This window comes from Arachis duranensis, chromosome 3, assembly GCF_000817695.3.
Source record: "Arachis duranensis cultivar V14167 chromosome 3, aradu.V14167.gnm2.J7QH, whole genome shotgun sequence".
In the NCBI taxonomy this organism is placed as follows: Eukaryota; Viridiplantae; Streptophyta; class Magnoliopsida; order Fabales; family Fabaceae; genus Arachis; species Arachis duranensis.
In genome coordinates this window covers 2,356,906-2,379,235 of record NC_029774.3, presented here as the reverse complement: position 1 = coordinate 2,379,235, position 22,330 = coordinate 2,356,906, and the positions used below count along the sequence as shown (strand labels likewise).

The 22,330-nt window shown below is 33.9% G+C and overlaps 4 protein-coding genes across 6 annotated transcripts; 1 reads left to right on the top strand and 3 right to left on the bottom strand.

Moving 5' to 3' along the window:
• Positions 1-8,122: 8,122 nt before the first annotated feature.
• LOC107476870 (glycine-rich RNA-binding protein 2, mitochondrial) lies at positions 8,123-10,125 on the top strand. Of its 2 annotated transcripts, XR_008007147.1 has the most exons (5): positions 8,123-8,293; positions 8,415-8,483; positions 8,585-8,691; positions 8,775-8,985; positions 10,011-10,125. XR_008007147.1 is itself a non-coding variant. In XM_016096801.3 (4 exons), the coding sequence occupies exons 1-4, from the start codon at positions 8,182-8,184 to the stop codon at positions 8,823-8,825; spliced, it is 339 nt and encodes a 112-aa protein (XP_015952287.1). In that variant the 5' UTR covers positions 8,123-8,181; the 3' UTR covers positions 8,826-9,311. The 2 variants fall into 2 exon arrangements, 1 of the variants encoding a protein (XP_015952287.1); XM_016096801.3 differs by lacking the exon at positions 10,011-10,125 and having other exon boundaries at positions 8,775-9,311.
• On the bottom strand, positions 9,985-10,645 carry LOC107477089 (putative UPF0481 protein At3g02645). Its single transcript, XM_016097053.3, has one exon. The coding sequence runs from the start codon at positions 10,618-10,620 to the stop codon at positions 9,985-9,987; it is 636 nt and encodes a 211-aa protein (XP_015952539.2). The 5' UTR covers positions 10,621-10,645.
• Positions 10,646-15,667: 5,022 nt separating this feature from the next.
• LOC107476867 (monooxygenase 2) lies at positions 15,668-17,733 on the bottom strand. Of its 2 annotated transcripts, none has more exons than XM_016096796.3 (5): positions 17,262-17,733; positions 17,129-17,194; positions 16,888-17,050; positions 16,542-16,770; positions 15,668-16,368 (listed from the first exon to the last, which is right to left on the bottom strand). In XM_016096796.3, the coding sequence occupies exons 1-5, from the start codon at positions 17,612-17,614 to the stop codon at positions 15,845-15,847; spliced, it is 1,335 nt and encodes a 444-aa protein (XP_015952282.1). In that variant the 5' UTR covers positions 17,615-17,733; the 3' UTR covers positions 15,668-15,844. The 2 variants fall into 2 exon arrangements, with proteins under 2 accessions (XP_015952282.1, XP_052115238.1); XM_052259278.1 differs by having other exon boundaries at positions 17,129-17,182.
• Positions 17,734-17,812: 79 nt separating this feature from the next.
• On the bottom strand, positions 17,813-18,598 carry LOC107476869 (histone H2B). The gene has a single exon (XM_016096800.3). It carries the CDS (start codon positions 18,490-18,492, stop codon positions 18,046-18,048), a length of 447 nt encoding a protein of 148 aa, XP_015952286.1. The 5' UTR covers positions 18,493-18,598; the 3' UTR covers positions 17,813-18,045.
• Positions 18,599-22,330: the final 3,732 nt, after the last annotated feature.

Here is a 22,330-nt window from a genome sequence, read left to right as displayed (position 1 = left end):
GCGGGGCGGGTATCACCTAAACCCGCCCCCGCCCCGCTCCTCCCAAGAACCCGTCCCGAGCGAGTAGGGCGGGGTGGGTACCCGCGGGTTCGGGTAGTATTGCCAACCCTAGATTCTTAGCTTCTTATATGCTTATGGTGGTTATAAGTTTATAACCAGATTCCAATACATAAAGCTGATGAGGATAAAACAGCATTTATCATCCTTAAAGGGATTTACTGCTATACTATAATACTTTTCGATTTGAAAAATGCAGAGGCAACATATCAAAGGCTGATGGTAAAAGTTTTAAGCAGCAGATCGGGAAGAATATGGAAGTCTACATTGATGATTTGCTAATAAAGACAAAGGACGACTCCGACTTACTTGCCCACCTACGGGAGGTTTTCACTTGCCTCCGATTTCATACAATGAGGCTGAACCCGGTGAAATGTGTGTTTGGAGTCTGGAAAGGTAAATTTTTAGGGTTTATGGTCACCCAAAGAGGGATAGAAGCTAACACTGAGAAGTGTCGGGCAATCCTAATCATGTTGAGTCCTCGGAATCTCAAAGAGGTTCAAAGGCTCACAGGTTGGTTGGCTGCAGTGTCAAGATTTTTGGGAGCTTCCGCGATTAAAACCGAATTATTTTTTAATTTGATGAGGAAAGATGTGGAATTTGTCTGGACAAAGGATTGTGAGGCCACCTTTTAACATTTTGAAAACTTGCTCTCATCTCCTCATATCTTGGCAAAACCAGAATTCCGACAACCTTTGTTCTTGTATTTATCTATAACCGAAGAAACTTTGGCTTCGACTTTAAAAGGATCAGGATAAACATCAGCTTCCAGTATATCTTGTTAGCATGGTTCTTCAAGGACCTGAGCTACCATATTCAAAGATTGAAAAGCTTGCTTTTGAAATTGCTCACATCAGCACGTCGGTTACGCTAGTATTTCCAAAGCTACTTGGTAATAGTGCGAACCGATCAACCAATCAAAAAGGTTTTACAAGAACCCAACTTAGCAGGTCGGATGATGAATTGATCCATTGAACTGTCTCAGTTTGATGTGTGCTATGAACCACACTTAGCCATTAAGGCTCAAGCAATGGTAGTTTTCCTGGCTGAAATGACACACCCATATTTTGACATAGTGATATCGGAACTTCATGTGGATGGAGCTTCCAATGTCTCGTATGGAGGAGCTGGCCTCATCGTAACCAAGAGAGAGGACAAGGTGGTTGAGGCCTCCATCAAATTTGACTTCCCTATTTCAAATAATTAGGCTGAGTTTGAGGCCTTGCTTGCAGGGTTTGCGTTGGCTCGAGATGTCGGAGCTACAGGAGTAACCGTATTCAGCGATTCGCAGTTGGTGACATCCCAAGTTAATGAGGAATATTAGGCGCGAGATTCACTATTACAGCAGTACCTAAAAAAATGTACAGCAAGAGGTACAGTTGTTTGATTCTTTTGTAATCCAACATGTACCCAGGGAACAGAATACACGAGCTGGCGTGTTATCCAAACTCGCATGCACTAAACCCGGAATAGGAAACCATAGTTTCATACAAGAAGTGCTCACGAAGTTTACTGTAACCAAACCCCAAGTTCTAATTTTCTGTTATGGGAATCTCAGTACATGGATGAACCCAGTTTGCTCGTATTTAGAGCATGGGACTTTGCCTAGTGATCCCAAAGAAGCAAAGAAGTTATGACTTAAAGCGGCCAAATATACCATGATAAATGGGAAATTATATAAAAGGAGCGTGTCCCAACCATTGTTAAAATGTTTAAATGACCAACAGACAATGTACGTGTTACAAGAGGTCCACGAGGGCTACTGTGAACATCACCTGAATGGAAAGTCATTGGCTCAAAAGGTCATTCGAGTTGGGTACTATTGGCCCACCCTCATTAACAATGCCATGGAATATGTAAGGAAATGTTGCAAATGTTAATTGCACGGCAACTTCCACCAGACACCTCCTCACGAGCTCATATTTGTCATCCCGACAAGGCCATTTGCCAAACGGGACTTGGATTTGTTGGGACCTTTTCCATAGGAACAGAGCCAGGTAAAATATATTATAGTTGCTATAGATTATTTTACCAAGTGGATTGAAGTTGTGCCCTTGTCTAGTATCAGCTTTGCTCAATGTCGGAAGTTCGTATGGAGAGAGATCATTGCAAGATTTGGGATTCCCAAATCTATTGTCACAGATAACATAACTCAATTCACGGACTCAAGGTTTAAAAAATTGTTGTTCGAATTGAAATTTTGGCAAATATTTGTCTCGGTGGAGCACTCGCATGCAAATGGACAAGCTGGAGCTACTAATAAGGTAATCTTAAAAGGGCTAAAGAAAAGATTAGATGAGCGCTTGGGTTCTTGGGCTGACGAGGTGTAATCTACTACCAATCTACAGTGCAATCTACAGTGCAATCTACTACCAATGAAACACCCTTCGCACTCACCTATGGCAAAAAAGTAGTAATCCCGGTAGAACTCGAGGAGCCAAGCCCAAGAATACTTTTAGAGACCACGGCAACTCATGAAAGCTTGTACCTAATTGATGAAGTCAGAGGTATGGCAAACTTAGCAGAGCAAGTTTTAAAGCAAAGTGTGGCCAAGAGGTACAATATGAAAGACTGAACTAGAAGTTTCCAAGCGGGAGATCTAGTTCTGAGTCAAGCTGATGCCAGGGTACCAGGAACACGAGGTAAGTTAGCTCCAACCTGGAGAGGACTTTTCAGGGTGAAAGAAGAACTGAGAAAGCGGCATATAAGTTATAAACCTTGGATGGTTCTGAAGTCCCAAGAAACTGGAATGCAATCCATTTGAAAAGGTATTATTCTTAGGAAATGCTGGAAATTTTCCTTTATTTTTCATCATTAAGTAAAGTAAGTGCACTCTTTTCCTAGGCAACTAGGTTTTTAATGAGGCATCTATTGTATTCGGCAAAAGGAACCTTCTTTTACAAACTCTATGTTCAAACTCATGTTATGGTTGGAATGCGTTAAATATCCTTTCATCCGTGTAAAAGTCAAAATCAAGCTAAAATTAAAGTTCGAAATAAAACGATTTAAGGAAGAATGATATGTAGCAAGCAGTGAAACGGTAAAACATTAACAATCATGAGTTAATCCTGAGTATAACGAGAACATATAAAGTTAAAATTCCAAAGAAAAAATGGGAGAAGGTACTGCAAAAATCCCACAGATTACAAATGATCAAATTCAAAATATTTAAGAAAATAAGTTACAAATTATAATCATAATATTGAAACAACCTTTCCATCCACCACCTTCTTGAAGGCATTGACTTCGGAGACATCTAAGTCAGGAGCCTTCAACTTAATTTGGTAAAGGATGTTCTTCTTGGCATCAAACATGCCATCGACAGCCGCCTATTCAGCCTTTCTAACTGAAAGATCAGGTTCTTCAATTTTCTTCATTATCTCGGAAACCTGCTTCTTCAGAGCTCCTTCTCTTGAGTCAGAGGCAGCTTTGGCTTTCTTCAAACATTTTACCTTGTTCTCCAGGAAAGTTTGTTTACCTTGAAGGTCAGTAACCGAGGTCTTCAGCTTCTGGATTTGGGTATTTGCCTCAGCAATCATTATGTCCTTTGAGAGGAACTCTAAGCGAAGACTCGAGATCTCCATCTCTGCGTCTCAGATATAATCGCATAGCGTAGGAGCATTCTCTGACATCAGAGAAGTGTATCTTTCAGAGGCATCTTGGTAGGAACTGCCCTGGTATTCTCATCAATGAAATGTTGGTCCATAAATTCGGGAGCTCAAAACCCCTTATCCAATACATGACTGAACGAGGTAGGGATAGAAGCACCAACGTCAGCCTGACCAAAGCTTTTAAGTCTTTTCCAAGTTGGAGAATTGTTTGTGGAGTCTTCTGGAATAATCTGTATCTCAAGACGTTGCCCTTTTCCGCTCTCTTCGACCCCCCGAGGTCGAGGCTAACGGCTGATAGTTGCAGACGAGGAAACCCTACTGACCACCCACGATGTTCAAAGGCTGGGATGATAACTTCCTCTTTATTTCGGCAATGGCGGCAAGTCCCCCGACCAATTTGACTGAAACGCGAAAGATTATAAGTAAGAATGATCATAAGCATATAAGGTCATACATGTAAGAACGTCCAAAAGAAAAGAACTCACTTGTAGCTTTCCAAACAACTTGTTCATTTATCAGTATATCCCTCAAAACAAGGGGTTGTTTATTCCACAACATCATTAAAAGGTTAATACCCAAAAGCTCGGCATCATTGATGCCACTAATTGTAATCTTTGGGAAGAAACGTTGTAGTTCCAATACAAGTTAAATTTTTTAGCACCCTCCAAAGTCATAAAAAATAGAGTCGTACCTTCCACCGCTTCGATCTTAAAAAACATTTCTTTAAACCCATGATAGGATTTCTCAAACAAATTAAAATTTTTTCTGTTTAGGACACCTCAGAAAACGATGAATCCGTGACCTTGAGACCTAAAGGAACTGTCAAAGTGAAAAATAAAAGAAGACTCTAAGGGTAGGCTCCAGGAACGAGCACAAAAGCTTGAAACTACAGATAATTGCCCAATAGTTAGGATGAAGTTGCGAAAGAGAATATCCGGTATAGGTCAGCACGCTCACTTGGAAGTCAAAAAATGGTAAGCGGACCCCAATCCTGAAAAACAATGTCTCATACATCCACAGCCATTTTGGGACAGTACCGACATGCTCATTTATGTGGCACAATCGTTCTCCGAACCTTGGCATAGAGAAGACATATAAGTTACTAAGATCAGAATAAAAATAATGTGGACTTCTCGTAGATTGTCAAGTTCTTCTTGCGTAATCGTGATAGAAGTAGTCTTAACCTCCTTGGATACCCATAAATGGGTGTCCACCTCAAGCAAACTATTCATCCCTTCGAGGGGAGCAGGCCGGGGTCTCGGCACACTCGTAACACGGCCACGCTCTCAGGTCGTGATAACCTTTTTCCTAGCCATCACGAGAAGACCTATAAAGACACTACCACTACGTCACCATCACTATATTACCAAAAAATAAAAAATTATAAAGTTACAAGTTTTACAGCTTCCTAAAATAAAACACAAGATACGCCTCGAAAATATAGAAGTTCTGAAAAATAGAGGCAAATAAAAATCATCAATTATCTGGAAAAATTCAAAATAGTGGTGCGCTAAGTACATTAAACCTAATAAAAAATAGTAAATGAAGGAAAATTCAAGAAAAAATTCAAACAGCACCAATATCACGAATGATGTGCAAAGCTTGCAAAGAAAAAAATCTGCAAAACAAATACTCAGGAGGAAAAAAAATAAAAAATTTCACTAACTCTAAACAAAAGTGTTATGAGTGCCGACGGAGAGAGCGACTACAGTGAATAAGGCAACGGAAAGGGAAGACCAAACAGAAAAAGTTCACTAGGAAGAAGAAACTGATCGCGGTTGGGATTTATTTTAGAAAGTGAAATATGAGTGAGTGAAAGGTAAAGTGGAAGTAAAAGGTTGTTTAATTTTAAATTAATGTTGCATTTATTGTTAGAGAGAGAATTTGAAGGTGAAATTGACAGTTCATAAAACAAACGAATTGTAACCGCTTCAAAAAAAAGTTATGAGAAACTGTTCAGTTTCTTTAAATAAACTCTTCAAAAATCTCAATTTAAAGGCTAGTCTGACTTCTTGAACTCGGATGTCCATTACCAAAAAATTCATGTCCAGGAATCTAAGTTAAGAGCACTATTCTAGACAAATAAAAACATAACGGACAAATAATTAAATATAAATCATAACGGGATTTGTCTATGGTGAAAAAAGTATAAAGTGATTCTCTAAAGATTAGAGAGAATATGCTATTTTTATTGTGGCTTTGAGAATTTTTCACACTATTTTTTATATTACATAGATGATTTCAAAGCTAATAAAATTATAATAAATAAATTAAAAGATGGTCCAATTATACTAAAAATTTCAAGGCATAAATTTAGTGAAAGAAAAATATGGACTTTTTGAAATAAATATATATTTAGTAAAATTAATTTATAGATAAATTTTAGTAATTATATATATCATGAGTAATATAAATGTTAAAAATACAGTAATATTATTTAATTATTCTAATTATTATTTGTATAATACTCATAGTTAAGTAAATTTAATCAAGTCTTTAATTGTTTTTAATATATTTAAAATGAAAAATTTTTAACATTTTTTATTTTAAATTAATATAGTAATTACTAGGTTATATATATGTCGATCATAATTTAATTTTATTCACATAATTTTAGTCCTTTCAAAATCTATATTGCAATCTTACTTATTAGTCAAAATCTATATTCACATGATTTATTTTTCATGATAATTTACATCTCAATTAGATCTCATGAATAATTCTTTTTTATAATTTTATTCATATAATTTTAGTCCTTCCAAAATCTATATTGCAATCTTACTTATTAGTCAAAATCTATATTCATATGATTTATTTTCTATGATAATTTACATCTGGATTAGATCTCATGAATAATTCTTTTTATAGATAAAATTCTTAATTGATTGTATTTTAATTTTTCAGTTATATGTCAGAGTTAATTCTTATTTAAAATAGATGTAAATAATAAAGAATCAAATAAAATATTTACCTCAAGTTATCTAAAGTCATTAAATTTTTTTACCAATAACGTGCCATTAATAATCTCCTCTAAAAATTTAAGTTGTATAAATACAATTGGATAATTTTAATTATTAAATTATATATAAATAGTGTATATAGAAATATGACTATTAAATTGAATAATTTAATTTTTTTACTTTAATATTTAAAAGATATTTTATTATTTTTGTAATAAAATTAAAATTTTAACATTCTCATAATCAGATTAAAATAAACAAACACAAAAAAATACTAAAAAATAAAAATAATCAAATTAAAATTATAATGTCTAACATAATCAAACAATGTTACATCTAATATGATTTTTTAGTTGTTTAAAATAAAGTAAAATGATATTTTATCATTTTTAATATAAAAATCCAATGAATATACTTGGTTTAGGTATAATTATAAGAATAAAATCAATTTTAAATATAAATAGGATAAATAAGAATAAAAATTAGTGTAATAGATTATTCAATTTATAAAATATCAATATGATTTTTTCTACAAGTGTTTAAATATAAATTATGTGTCATTATTATATGAAAGATACTATTTAAATTATAAAATTGTATGTCACTAATACATGAAAGGTTATTTTATTAATTATAATTCACTTATGTAATGTAATTTTAATTTATAATTGGATTTGTCAAAAAAATTGAAAAATAAATTAAATATAATAAAAATTTATTTGTGTGGAGGGTGGAATAGTTATTTCGACAGTTAAAGGAGTGAAATGTGGTTGTGTCACATGTACAAATGAATAAAAAATATACTTTAATTATAAATTGATTTAATATCAAATGAGTCCTAAAATTAAAAAAAAAATTGCACAAAGATACTGGTCCTCTAAAGACCCTTAATATTCTTTCCCCACAGTAGAACTCTCCATCATAACGTTGAGATTGCTATAATGGATACATCACTAAAGTCTATAACCGTCGATTTCCGACAATAATAACACGACGTAAATGCATTAGATGCTGAAAAAATGATAACCTCACAGGATAGAAATAAAAAATAAAAAAAAAACACGGCAATCAATAGATAAAGACACAAAGCTCTATACCACCTAATATATTATTAACTTTACCCCTTCGGTTCCTAAACTCGTCATCGGTACGAACAGTATCATTATTCTTTTGAAAGTGTTGTTTTATGGAAAGCAAATTTTAATTTTACTCTTCATAAATAATTTAGTGAGAATATTCAGTTGATTTATTTTTGTATGAACTATGCGACCCATGCAAAGTGAAAGACTACAATGAGTTTCGGACCGAGGTCAATAACCCCTTTGGACATCTTGGGCCAGTGCCCAACATATTTCCGTCCAAGAAAAAACAAAATTATTGTAAGTAAATTGAGGTTAACCCAATGAGCTTGGGCTTCGGCCCAGATAAGACCCAAAAATATCCATGCGCTGGTTTTGTGAAATGTTGAAAACGGCGCGTCGTATCTGTATTGTGTGCCATCTGCTACTGCTACCCAGAAAACTACACGTGTGTGTTCGAGTTCGAGTTCGAAGATGCGCCTAAACCCTGCACTTACCAACGCCACCAATCTTCTATTCAAGAACTCTTACCCTTTTTCTCCCTTGCTATTCCCGCGCCATTCATCTACCAATTTGTTAGTCACAGGTCTCACTCAACTTCTTCAATCGCTTTCATTAATCCTCTTTTTTCTGTTCAATTTAATAGTAAAAACTGCATTTTTTGAGTTTGATTTATGGATTGCAATTTTAACTATTTTGGAACAAAGGACTATCCTATGATACGAACGAAACTGTTCTAAGAGATGCATTTGAACAACACGGCGAATTAATCGAAGGTAAAAATTAAACCATTTTTTTTCCTTTTCGTTCTTCTATTTTGGATTCCTCCATATCGGATTGCGCTACTATATCAGAGATCGAATTTATATTTCTACAGTTAAAGTGATATGTGATCATGTCACTGGCAAATCAAAAGGCTATGGATTCGTTCGCTTCACTACTGAAACTTCAGCTGCTACAGGTCGCAAAGAAATGCATAAAAAGGTCATCTATTTTTCTTCTTGAGAATTTTTTTTGGGTAATTTCTATTACTATTGTCTTGAAAATTTTATTAGGGATTTTTGCAGATTATAGATGGGAGACGCATTCGAGTGTGTTATGCTCACAAACAAGCCTAGCTAGCGATGCTGCTACTGTTGTCTGGAATTTTTGTTTTAAGCTGGTTAGGGGTTCCTACTTCCTTGGTGTGTAAGGAAAACAAAGAAAGATGAATTAGAGTGTTTTTGGAAATGAAATGATATTCCTCAATGGTGCGCACTTTCTTAAGGATTTCATGGGGTATGGTCATTTGTGTTCTTTCCCTCCCTCCATTGTTGCAAATGGAACTGCAGTCCTTAAGGGACATGGGTTGGCATTAGTTAATTTGATCTACCTGAGGATATTTTCCAGTGATCATAGGAGAATTATGTGTGCTGAGTTCATGCCTTAAAGTTTCTAAGCCACTCAAAAAGGATGGTGTTTGATTTATGGTTTTTGTTAGGGATGAAATCCATTAGGCATTAGTTCATTGCTTTCATAGTTTGTTTTCATCATTACTTTGTAAAATTGTGCCAAACACATCTTATTCTTTATTCTATATATATTTTTAGTTTATTTTCGCTTCATTAATAGACCCTTACTCTACAGAGACATTATGATGTTCTCTACGAAGTAAGAATTTTTACTCCATAGAGTAATTTAAGGAATCAATGTGTAAGGTTCTCAAACATCACAGAAGGTAGAATAGGATTAGTATAGAGATCGTATAGAGAAAGGGCAGAACTTATTTAATATCTATTAATTATTGAATAATACTACATATCTAAGTCTTTTTGTTAACTAAGTTTAACTAAGTTGGTCTAACACAATAAAAGTTCGTTATAGTTAATATTATTCTAAGTCTTATTGTTTAACTTAGTTGGACTTAGTTCATAAAAAGATTTAGATATGTAGCATTACTCTTAATAAATGCTAAATAAGACAAATTCTAGTGGTTTTTGGCTAATTTTTTTTTATTACTCAACATTTCCGATTTAAAAAGAGTAATTTCTCTATGCTGCCCCTGAACTTCTTGGCTGTTGGGGTTTGTCACACAATGTGGTTACCAATACGACTAATCACACATTGATAAACAACAACAACGACCCAAGAAGATTCTTTTATTGGATAAAATCAACACAAAAGTCAATTACAACATTATAGCACATACATTACTAAGTCTAAGTAAAACAACAGAGACAATATAGTAGCTGTATTTTCTTTGTTTCTTGTAAAAATTTAAGATGCAAACCTTATTTTTTAGTTGCTGATCTTGGGATGTACAGCATACCAAGCTTGAATAGAAGTGAGAAGCAATGCTGCAACGGCAGCCAGAAAGGCAATGAAAGACCATGGAGTACTGAAATAAGTGCTGCGTCCTTCAGCCAACCAAGTCTTCCATTTCTTTTGGTAATGTTCATTGATTTGATGCTTCACTTGAATATATCCTTTGCTGTAGGCCACAACATTAGTTCTGATCATGTAATTGCACATTTTAGCAGGCAATTCATGGCCTAGTTCATTGAAGAGTTTGGCCACTTCTTTGTCACTTCCGAGCAAGTTTTGGAGGACACCGGCCAACCTGAGTTCCTTCACATCCTCGGCTTCGTCTATCAAGGAATCCATCAAGAAAAAATATGAACAGAATTCGAAGTTGTTGCGAAAATCCGGGCACATCTCGAATGCAATCAAGTTGTGATAGAAATAAGGAGTGACATCATTCACTATCATCATTGGAAGCTTCAATTCTCCGCTAAACAAGTTGGAGTTGAAAGACACGCTGTTCCATTTCCATTCTTCTCTCTTGTTAAGCTTCACATGAATCCCTGCATTCCTAAGATCCCTGATATTTTTGTACCTGTGCCAACGGCCTTCTTCTTGAAGAGGAGGATCCATACTTATTATGTATTCATCTCTGAATGTGTAAAAGGTGCGAACATAATCAAGAAGATGAACCGGTTTAGCTCCATTGCGGTTTATTACCGACCCCTCAATTCCCTTGAAAAGGCCCATGAATACGAAATTATACAGTATATTCTCTAAGTGATATACCGTCTTTTCATCACTTAGCAGCATCAGCAACGTCAATGGAAGCTGGTTCTCCAGCAACAAAATATCTCTCCAGGTATACATCAACTGATCAAGCTTTAGATTCAGTGCTTCTGGATGCTGATCATCAACATTGTCCAAGAAATACAGCAATGCACATCCATCCACAAGCAACAACCAACTCAGTTCGTCGTCATTGTAGCTTCCAATCACATCCTTGCTGAACATGTTCCTCAATTGCTTGATTTCAGCAACTATAATATTATGCTTCAACTTGGCTCCTTCTTCCGTGCTAACACGGACTTGTTTGCTGAATGTTTCAATGTAGAGGGATGCCCAAAGATGTTTGAATTCTTCTCCCAACTTGAGATTTTCTTCACCATGATGGATGGGACCAAATGATATCATCTTGGGTGTGCAGTACTTGACAAAGTTTGGGTCTTGACGCAATAAAACAGGAATCCTTTGTATCATTGAACGTGGAACTTCATTGTCTCTTGCACATGCTCGACCAAGAAGATGGGCGATCCTTCTGTTCAATGTCTCACCCATTGTCCCTAATAATATATATACCACCAAAATAGAATAACTCAATGAGAAATGTTAAAATCTAGCCTTTTGTATTATTATTAGCCAATATTTTGAGTTATCATCTTATTTTATTTAGCTAACACTATATTCTTTAAATATTATGTATAAAATACTGTAAAAGATAGTTAGGTAAATTCAGATGTTAAGCTCAGCTAAGATTAGTTATATATGAGATTGCATGGAAAGGAACCACTAAGTTGTTAGGAATTGTTTGGATTTGATTGTATGTGATATAACATGGGCAAGATTGCAATCTTCCAATAAGTTTGAGATTAAATACAATTTCATCTAATCTAATTGCTGCAAATTTGTTTTATTTACTCCTTAAGCAAACAATATTGGAAGTTATAAAATGAGAAGAGGAAAGGCAATAACAACAGTGGAGAAAATAAACTATGATTACCGTGTACACACTCAACTTATCATTATTAGCCAATATTTTAAATCAATATTTTATTTTTACATTATTAAAATTTAACTAGCACCGTATTTTTTAAATATTATGTATATAAATACTATAAAGGATAATTAAGTAAATTCAGATGTTAAACTCATCATCTAAATATAGTATTATAGTTATAACTATATTTGATTAGAGACTGTTTTGTATGAGTAAAACAATAATAAAGAAAAATAATATTTCAACATACATTTTTTAGGGGATTTTAATTATAATCAATACATAATTACCAAACATTTTATTTTTACAATTATTTTTAAAAAGATTATATTCACTTGCATTGAAGGTTATCTATATGAGCCCTAAACTGATTACAAAAGTCATAAATACACAACAAATGAAAAATACAGAGAGAAATATACATATAAAAGATATTGCATGGAAAGGAACCACTAATTTGTTAGGAATAGTTCGGATTAATTCGACATATGTGATATAACATGGGCAAGATTGCAATCTTCAGATAAGTTTGAGATAAAATACAATTTCATCAAATTTAATTGCTGCAAATGTGTTTTATTTTGTTATAAAATTAGAACGAAATCTGATAATAACACCGGAGAAAATAAACTATGTTCATCGAACTCACCTTACTATGTGAACAGTGAACACACTCGAGTATTGTTCAGATTCTAATCAACTTGCACGTTGTACCACGTACGTATATATTAAGTATGAACTATAACACACTTGTTCTGACACAAAAGAATGTAATGCAAGATATTAAAGGGCCTGGGAACATGGCTCCACAATCCACATTCACGCGCCTTTAAAGACCACGCCCTTATTAGCCTGCACCGTGGAAAAAACAAGAAAAGAAACGAGTCCTTAAATTTGAATATTGACTCAAATTTGGAGGAGCTTATCAAGTAAATATAGATGGAAATTAATTAGCCCTTAAGGCCTTAACAATCTTTATTTTATTTTGCAATTTTCTAATAGGTAATTGGACATTCATAGTTAGTTTTTAAAATAATGTATTAAAACTATTTTTTTTTAAAATATATTTTTTTTAAAATTCCAGCAGTTATGTTTAATAAATGGAAAAATCAAATAAAAGTTTATTTCCAATAAACACAAGTTATAATATTTGTATTTGTGGAGATGGAATCAATGCTTGATATCAATGATGATGAATCTAACTTATACATATTAATAGAAATAATTCTCAGTTTGATTTTTAAAATTTTTCAGATGTTCATTAAAATGGTCATTGACATCTCAAAATGATCACTTTAATTCTTGAATTTATAAATAGTAAATCCCATTATTCTCCAATTCAACTACTGCTAACATAGTGCTAATATAGTGTTAAAGTACGGTGTTAGTGGGATATTCCCCATGGTAGCGATAAAAGTGTTCGTTGGCTAAGAAAGTTAAAACTTTTATAAATAAAAAAATTAAATAATAAAATTTTTAGTTATTATTTTTATGTAAAAATTTAATCTTTTACTAATAATTAATTTTAACATTTGTTATTTAAAATTTAAAAAAACTTAACGTATATACTCTTATATTTGATTAGATGTAAATCTATTACATAAACAGAAATAATTAATTTTTAATTTTTTATACTTATTATTTAAAAATAATATTTTTTTTATGTATATAAAAATATAATTAGGTATTAGAATAAAAAAAATTTATATTGATAGTTGTAAAATTAACTCAAAATTATTATTTTTTAAAACAATTGAATATTGATTTAACTTTCAATCACATTAGTATTTTTTTTAAATTATACGTAATAAATATTTGAATGTAGATTAGAAAGATAAACAATAAAAATTTAAAACTAATGAAAATTTTAAAAAATATGCATATAATAATAATATTTTTTATTTGAATTATATTATTTTGTTAATTTTATTTTTTGTAGAATAGAAAGAGAGAGAGAAATATAGTGAGTTTGTTAATTTTAGAAAAAAATATTTTAATTGTAATAAAAATATTTTGTGACACATTTTGATTTATCAAATTACTAGTATAAAATATAAATTATATATAGAGTGGGAATGATAGAGAGAAATAGAAAAAGAGAGAGAGTTAGATAAGAGAATGTAGGAAGAAAGTTTATTAATTTTGGAGAGAAATATTTTCTCTCAATTTTAATAAGAGAGTGTCATGTAACATATTTTAGTTATTAAATTAGTTAGTAATATATAATATATAATATAGTTATATTTCAATTTTTATTTCAATATTTTAATTTTAATTTAATTTGAATGCAATTAGAAAATATCATATTAAACATTTTAATTGTCAAATTTGTAATTAGTTAATTATAATGATATATAAGAGAGATAGAGAAATAAAGAGAAAGAAAGGAGAACTCTTCAAATTTTAAAAGAAAAGATTTAATTTTAATTGCAATAAAAATGTGACATGTAATATATTTTAATTATAAACTTAATAATATATAATATTCAACAAATATAATAGATTCTCAATAGTAAGATGACACTACTAAAATTTTAATATAATCAAATAAATATTTTAAATTAATTAATAAGACTCATTTTAATTAATTAATTTTATATTAGTATAGAGACTAAAATGAGTTGAATTAACGAATTTAGCACATATTTAATTAATTCTAAAATCTTAGCCATGTTATTTTACAGTTAGAATGCCACGCTTGTACCGAAACATTTTATATTACTTCTGTGTTAACCATAATTGAATTAAGAATGAATGGATATTCACAATTTGTAAATTTTAGAATTAATTTGGTTGTTTTTAAAAACTAGAAATTTGAACAATTCAAAGATCCATTTGAACCAATTAACAGTGGAGTTTGTTCTGAGTTATGATCAAAGTATGTATGAGTAAAGCTTAAGCTAACATCACTTGCATCCACATCGCGACCGCCGGGTCAGAGGTGGCCCATTTGGCGATTAGTCTATGAGAAATGTAGACCGAATTCATTTCTAATGTGCTTAGTGCAAATCGGACCTGTGTATTTTTGTCCACAGTATATGAAATAATATCTTTTCGTTATTTATTGAAATAATAAAAAAAAGGTCGTCTTTCAGTCTTTCATCTAATGTATAAAGATTTAGTATTTTTCCTAAGCTTTTGAATGTTATGTATATTTCTAAATTTGAGTATTATATCCGTACCCTCAAACTATTTAATTAGAGTCAACCTTTCTTAACAGTTTGTGAATTATACTTTTAAGCACATTTATTGATAAAATATTAAAATGTTATAGTTTTGGGAAACTATATTGTTGAATGCATGGCACCTTCGCAGAAAAGTTAGAGTATCGTATACAAAGGGTGAGAAGGTGCTATCTATGTATATCAAAAATTGCTACTTGTGGTCACTTCATGTTTTTGTTTTTTTTTTATTTTTTTTTTGTAGCTTTAGAAAATGAGAATTTCACAAATTAATTAATCAAAGGAAATAAATGTAAATTCAAAGTCAGTAAGTTCTTTAAAATGTTTTTTTCTGAAATTTCCATCTGCTACCGGCACGTGACAAGACTTTTAAGAATTTCTAGCTTTCACTTTATTTATCATTTCAACGCCAATGTTTTTTATAGCTCGTGTTGACTAGAGGTTAATTCCTCTTAGCCAAATAGCAAACACATGAAGTGACGACATCTAGCGGTATACAACCGGATTTTATATTGATGACATAATGCAGTGAGAGTCTAGTATATCTATTTAGTGATATATATGGATGGTTAATTTTAGCCTATGGATAAAAGACATGGAGGTTCCCCAGTTTTGAGGATGTGGATTCAGGAAGAGACCAACCAAAGAAAGAAACTGGTGTCTCAGCACCGAAATCTAGATAGAAATTTTGTAAAATTTTAAGAGTGTATAGAAAGTAGAAACCAAATAGAATGCTAATATGGTTCTTTATTCAGTGATATTAGTTTACAACAAAAGTATCTTTCCCCAAGCTTAATTAATGAGGATGAACAACAAATAATTAAGTGATAAAACTATAAATAATTCTATAGAAAATGATACAATTAGAACGAAACTAATATACTTTAAACATCACCTTTCATTGCTTCTCTTCTTGTAGACTCTCACAAGTGAAATTTGTATGCTCAAGCATCGGTTTAAGGCTTGCTAGCTTTGGTATGATAATCTTGTTCCTAATAGAACACACCAACGGATTCTCCCACTGCAATATGGATCCCACAAGGTGTGCGCGTACGGTTAGTGGAAACACACGGCACCATCTTTCTGAGCCATACGACCTGAAAGCTTCTTCAACAGAGTATTGGTCTTTAGACTTGATGGCCCCTGCAAGCTTCTTAGCAAGAACCACTGCATCCTCAAGTGCACAACAAGCTCCTTGGCCAAGATTTGGGGTCATCGGGTGCCACGCATCTCCAACCAACACAATCCGACCGGTGGAAGCAGGTGGACTTATGGTTGGCCAAAGCCAGCGATCTGCCAGCGGATTCCTGATAATGGTATCGTCCGGTGTAGAGTCCACTATGTCTAAAAGCTCTGAAGGCCAATTCCTAACTAGTTCTTTGGCTTGCTTCTTAAGCACGGATGAATCAGTTGTGCTTGGACCTACCATTTAAAATCTAATTTCCATTAGAGCCTAGAAAACATTTAACACTCGTCCACTTATTCAGAGTAAGATATATAGTAAGATATGATCCAGTATGATAATAGTGTAAAACTCTTGAGATTAACACAATAATCAATATTAATAACTTATATGGAATTTTGTTATTTAGGACCTGGCGATGGACTGTTGAAGCAGACAAACCAGTATACTTTGGTGGGAGAAACAGGAACATATGCTGCACGCACCCCTCTTCCGTAGAAGTAATTCACTCTTGGTTCATAAGGCTGACCATCTGAATAAGTAGCAAGCCCGCGGATAGCGCAATAGCCAACGTACTTTGGCTCATGAAACCCCATCCACTTAGCTATCGGTGATCCAATCCCATCGCACCCTATTACAGTCTACACATGAAATCAACTTACTTTCTGAGAACTAATTCAACTTGATCATCACACTCGGCTGAATGGAGAAGGTAATCATGCAACTAATTGATACTTGATTAGTCCACAGTAACAAACCGTTGCATGCAGCTTAGAGCCATCTGCAAGTTCCAGCGAGATGTCTCCCTCTGAAGTTGGTTCAATCCTAGCTAGCTTTGAAGAAAATTGAATGGCACCTTTGGGGAGCTCAGCAGCCAACGTTTCCAATAGTATTCTCCTCTCCACACCACGTAACTCTTGGCTGTCGGTAAGAATATGATCATAAAACAATATAATAATTAGAAGAAGAAAAAGAAAAACAAGTTTACTTCACTCTTGCCTTGGATCTTCTTCAAGCAAATTGAATGAGCGTAGTTGCTTCCCATCCTCGGATCTGATAACCAACCTGTGCAACTGATATTATGAAAAATATGAACCACCTCATCGAAATTGATATTCATGAATCATCATACCCTTCAATTTGCGAGAATTGAGATCTGAGACGATTCGCTACTCCAATAGCATCAAGTACGCTCCAACCATTCTTGGAAAGCGTGAGGGAAGTTCCACCGCTACGGAGTGACTCCGCCTGCTCCAGTACGGTCGACTTCACTCCAAGCCTGTCAAGGGAGACAGCGGTTGCAAGCCCTGCGATCCCACCACCAACGATCACAACCTCTTCCTTTCGAACTTCACCATTCCCTCGATTTGAAGGCTGGAAGGAACCGCTGCGCATCAACATCTTTGAGGCATGAGAAAGCGTTGATACAAGAGCTGAAGGAGATCTCAGGATCGTGAGACTCGATGTTGCCGAAGCCATGGCCATCACCGTTAACTGCTACTTCGCACTTGCTAGCTAGCACGTTCGTGTTGACCTGTTGACTATGTAAGAGGAAGAAATATCTCGGTTTTTTTTTTAAAATCAGGAAGGCCCAAATTACCCTGGCCCACATGTTATGTTAAGTAATAGTTAATTATCATGTTATGACCCCAGCTTTACTACTCAAGCGAATATGTCAAACTCTTCTACTAATAATGCACTGTCATTAATAGGGAAGCTATCAAGATACGATAACAGCAGTATGCGATCCTATCCTATACCATACCGTCAATTCTACATTTCCATCCACAAATGGATCGAGCAGATCCAATTTCTTCAATTACAAGATATTAAAAATAAAAGGCACTACTTCAAATCTAAACATACTTCTAACAAATTCCTAACACGGAAAACCCTCAAAATACAAACGACATCGTTTAAGAGCTGGTAAACTTAGTCACCGCCTTGGTACCCTCAGAAACGGCGTGCTTAGCCAACTCTCCGGGCAGCACGAGTCTGACCGCAGTCTGGATTTCCCTCGAGGTGATAGTTGGCTTCTTGTTGTATCGGGCAAGTCTAGAAGCTTCTTGGGCGAGCTTCTCGAAGATGTCGTTGATGAAGCTGTTCATGATTCCCATGGCCTTGCTGGAGATACCGATGTCAGGGTGGACTTGCTTCAAAACCTTGAAGATGTAGATCTTGTAGGTCTCAACGTTCTTCTTGTTCCTCTTCTTCTTCTTGTCCCCGGCGGCGGCACCTTCCTTCGGCAGCTTCTTTCCTGCCTTTGGCTTCTTCTCCGCAGGTGGAGCCTTCTCAGCCACGGCGGATTTCTTCTCCTCAGCCGGCTTCTTCTCAGCTGGTTTCTTCTCTGCCTTAGGTGCCATCACGAACCAAGATTTTGAGATTCTGAATGATATTAGGGTATGGAATTTATTGGGGCTTCTGTTTCAGGAAATTGAGAACGAGTTGAATTGTGTGTGTTTTGGATGGGTGGTTGCAGTTGCTTATATATAAAAACAATTTGGCGTTTTTATTGGCTACTGGGGTTTCACGCGGATCGCTGGCGTGGAAAATTCTCTATCCGTGAAATAACGTTCTTAAAGTAAAACATGAATCGACGGTCGCGATGTATTGATTTCAGAAGTATAGGATGCGGATTGTTGAGTTGGGCATTGCATCCAGCGTTGAAGCGCATTTGTGTACTCTGTAAATGGACGGCTGAGATGTGAATTAGAAAGTAGGGAATCTCCCTGCGCGCCTAAACCCAAATAGACAATTACCCTTCATCTTGCGCGGGTTAACTTTCAAATTAAGTTTTCCCAAATTTTTAGCCAAATCAAAATTGAATACTTTAATTTCTTTTACACAAGTTTATTTGTTTTTGCTAAAAGTAAGGTATGAATTTAAAAAAAATTAATCCATCATATTCAGAATTAAGATATTAAGCTTTTATGTTTCAAAACTATTTTCATCTTCAAAATTCAAATAAACATACGATTAAAACGTTTTGGAAATATATATTTTTCTTTTAATCTAACTTGTTGTCTTTTTTCAGAAATTAATTAATTAATAAAAGTAAAAATGGTGATCTTTAAGTATATTGTTGTATGTCATGTAATTCACAAATGTGAATTTGCTAAAATCAGTAACTCATAAAATGTAGGTTATGTTTTGACCGGAACAGAATATGCAAAAGCTGCATGCAACTGCAAAACGTAGCTTGCGTTTGGCAGGAAAGGAGAAGAAAATTTTAAAATGTGTGCCTGCCTCTTGCATGTAGACTAGAATTGTTGTGTTGACTGTCTGAGAACTCTTAAAATAGAGGTTACATTTGGTAGCTGTCAGGGATAAAATACAGGTTGCTTTTGGCAGGTTTTCTGGCTACATGAACATCGCGTGTTGGAGGAAAGAGTTGAGCAAGTCTTTATAACACAAAATATAGGAAGAAAGAGTTAAAAGAATTGTTCAAAAAGAGTTTACGGTAAGGGGTTGCAAGGGTTGTTCAAAGAGCTTGTGGGAGGAAGAATAGTATAGAGTTTAGGGTTTCAAATAGTTTAAAACGAAAAATGATTCGTGATTTTACTAAACCTAAAAAACACATTATTGAATATTCGGATCATCCTCCATGGGTAAGTATTTTTTTTAAAAATTTATGATATATATATATATATACTACAATATACGGATAGAAGCTCTAAAAACGTGATGGAGAATTCTTACACCTTAAACCTCCTCACTCTCACGGCAAATGGGGAGCGTTTTTATTTGAACACGAGACTTTGGCATCTTCGCAATCATTGCTTTCAACCATACTGGCAGAGTTTGGTAAAAAACTTTTCAATCACCGAAAATTTTTGCGACTGATTTCTACTTTGTCAACCAAGCCTTGCGAAAACTTATAGTATAGTTGAACCTGGCATGAACTTCTACAATAATATACTTTACCTTCATCAACGGGTCAGCCTCAACCAACGGCCTTATGACATCTGCAATTGTATCTGGTCCAACTTGGCATGATCTTGTGAAATCGTGCCCATGGTGCACGTGTATTTGCCATTGTATTTCCTGATCTTCCAACACCCCTTCTTTCGAATCAAGCTAGTTTAGATAAGTCAATCGCACCCTGCACCATAACCCTTGCAGTTCGCATAGAATGTTTGCGGCTCAAACTCATAAATAGTGAAATCAATTCCTCTAGAGATAGTATAGCTTTTGATTGCAGATATCACCGACTCTCTAGAACCAAATTCCATTTCGACACTAAACTCACCGTCTTTCGCCGCAACGCTGCCTTCCCCTATGACATGCGAACCACCGTCAGTTGGATAAGACAAATAAAATAAATGGAAGTGGCAACTTTAATTAATAATCATAAGATAACATACCGATATTCGCATACTCAGGAAATTCCAGGGCATGCATGGCTCCGAGATTCATAGTCCGCATAAAAGATGAAATGACAAAGAGATGTTGATTACAATCGCATGCGCCTCATTTTGTGCCGCCGAATTGCCTGCCAAGTCTCTGTCATCGTTTTCGTCATCAACTTTATAGTTGGCTTCAACATCTTTTTCACTGTCATTGTTATCTTCTTTCCAATCTATATCCCCGAGTTGATCAACGTTGACATCGTCGCCAACCGCATCCATCCTCGTATGTTGCTCAAACTCAACGTACAACTCTATCATCCACTGCATGCATGCGTCGTCAGTGATGGACATTAGTTGAAACTGTATCAGCCCATCAAATACTTGTACAGAATTATCTTACAAAATATTGTTCACTCTTTTTCAAAATGTGACTTTCTATATTCTCACAAATACCATTTTGCAACTTTACAAAACTTATGGTACATAGAATAGCAAATGAAAACGGACACTCACATACAAAAATCACTTCTTCATATATGTTTGGTATAATCTCACCATTATAATACACTCGCATATTTATAATACCTTTCCTAATCTCAATCTCACCTAATCCAATTTTTTTGATACTACTAAATGCCAAAAAATTTCACAAATATGAGATATATGAAAGAAAGAGTAATAAGAGTAGAAGGGAGGTGAAAAACTTTGGATGTGTCTCCTTTCGTATTTATAACCAAAACTCTCGTTTAAAATAATTTTTTTCTACACAAAACGCAACCTATTTTAGATGGAGTTTCAAAAAGAAAATTAAACATTGTGCATCCATAAAAACAGGCTGTATTTGGACCTAAAGAAAATAACAAAAAATAAATAAATAAAAATTCTAAAAAGCATAAAACCAGGCTGCATTTTGATTATTTATGATAAAAAAAAAACAATAAAAAATGGTAAACCACAGATTGCAATTTTAAGTTGACACTATAGCAGCGTAATTTGTTTGCACACCTCAATTTTATTAGATTACACCATAATTTTGTTTCATATAGAAAAAAAAAAACCTCTTTTTTCTTACAAGTTTAATTAAAATTTTGGTACCAGCTATACAGGATAATTTGAAATTTTTATGTATTTTTTAGGGTTTAGATAATTTTATCGTATAGAAGTCATTTTTATAGTTATAACTTTAATTTCGTTTGTTCGTAAATAAATTGATCTGCATTTAAAATTTGGTAAAAATTCAGGTGCAGTCGACTTCACGTGAAATTGATACTTGATAGCAATTAGATAAAAATGTAGTCAAATTAGTCAAATAATCTAACGACTCTTAAGTATTAACTTCACGTGAAGTCAACTAAATCTGAGTTTCCACCTTAAAATTTTCATGAATAAAAATTATAACTTACTCGTAAAAACTATTTTTAACTACAAAATTTTTAATTAGATTCAATGTTTGAATTAAGGAATAATTATATGCATATACCATTTAAACCAACCCCGTAGGCTAACAAAACTAGTTGATCATAAAAATATTTGACTAACGTGATTCGTGGTACTATTAAATTGGAACTATTTTTAAATGAATAATATCAGATTGATTTGAGTTTGGCTAATATCGACCTAACTAGTAATAACTAATAAGTAATAACCCTCCACCCACAAGGCTACATTGACAAATTTTGTTACGTACGTAGCTTTCATTAATTAGCATAGTATATATATATTTTCAATGTGAATTAGTTCTTGGATATAGTAACGAAGTTGCAGCAGGATTTTCTCCGAGGTTGCGAACACTCTTTATACCAGTTCGATAGAGAATAACATATTGTGAGGAGGCCTCGGCAAATGATAAAAT

What these genes read in the sequence shown, in the direction of transcription:
- LOC107476869 (XM_016096800.3), bottom strand. Translation starts at nt 18,492, where the DNA reads ATGGCACCTAAGGCAGAGAAGAAACCAGCTGAGAAGAAGCCGGCTGAG.
- LOC107476867 (XM_016096796.3), bottom strand. Translation starts at nt 17,614, where the DNA reads ATGGCCATGGCTTCGGCAACATCGAGTCTCACGATCCTGAGATCTCCT. An exon ending in TTGCTTGAAGAAGATCCAAG is followed by an intron (nt 17,051 to 17,128) that starts GCAAGAGTGAAG and finishes TCTTACCGACAG; the next exon opens with CCAAGAGTTACGTGGTGTGG. An exon ending in GCTCTAAGCTGCATGCAACG is followed by an intron (nt 16,771 to 16,887) that starts GTTTGTTACTGT and finishes TTTCATGTGTAG; the next exon opens with ACTGTAATAGGGTGCGATGG.
- LOC107476870 (XM_016096801.3), top strand. Translation starts at nt 8,182, where the DNA reads ATGCGCCTAAACCCTGCACTTACCAACGCCACCAATCTTCTATTCAAG. An exon ending in TACCAATTTGTTAGTCACAG is followed by an intron (nt 8,294 to 8,414) that starts GTCTCACTCAAC and finishes TTTGGAACAAAG; the next exon opens with GACTATCCTATGATACGAAC. An exon ending in ACACGGCGAATTAATCGAAG is followed by an intron (nt 8,484 to 8,584) that starts GTAAAAATTAAA and finishes ATATTTCTACAG; the next exon opens with TTAAAGTGATATGTGATCAT.
- LOC107477089 (XM_016097053.3), bottom strand. Translation starts at nt 10,620, where the DNA reads ATGGATCCTCCTCTTCAAGAAGAAGGCCGTTGGCACAGGTACAAAAAT.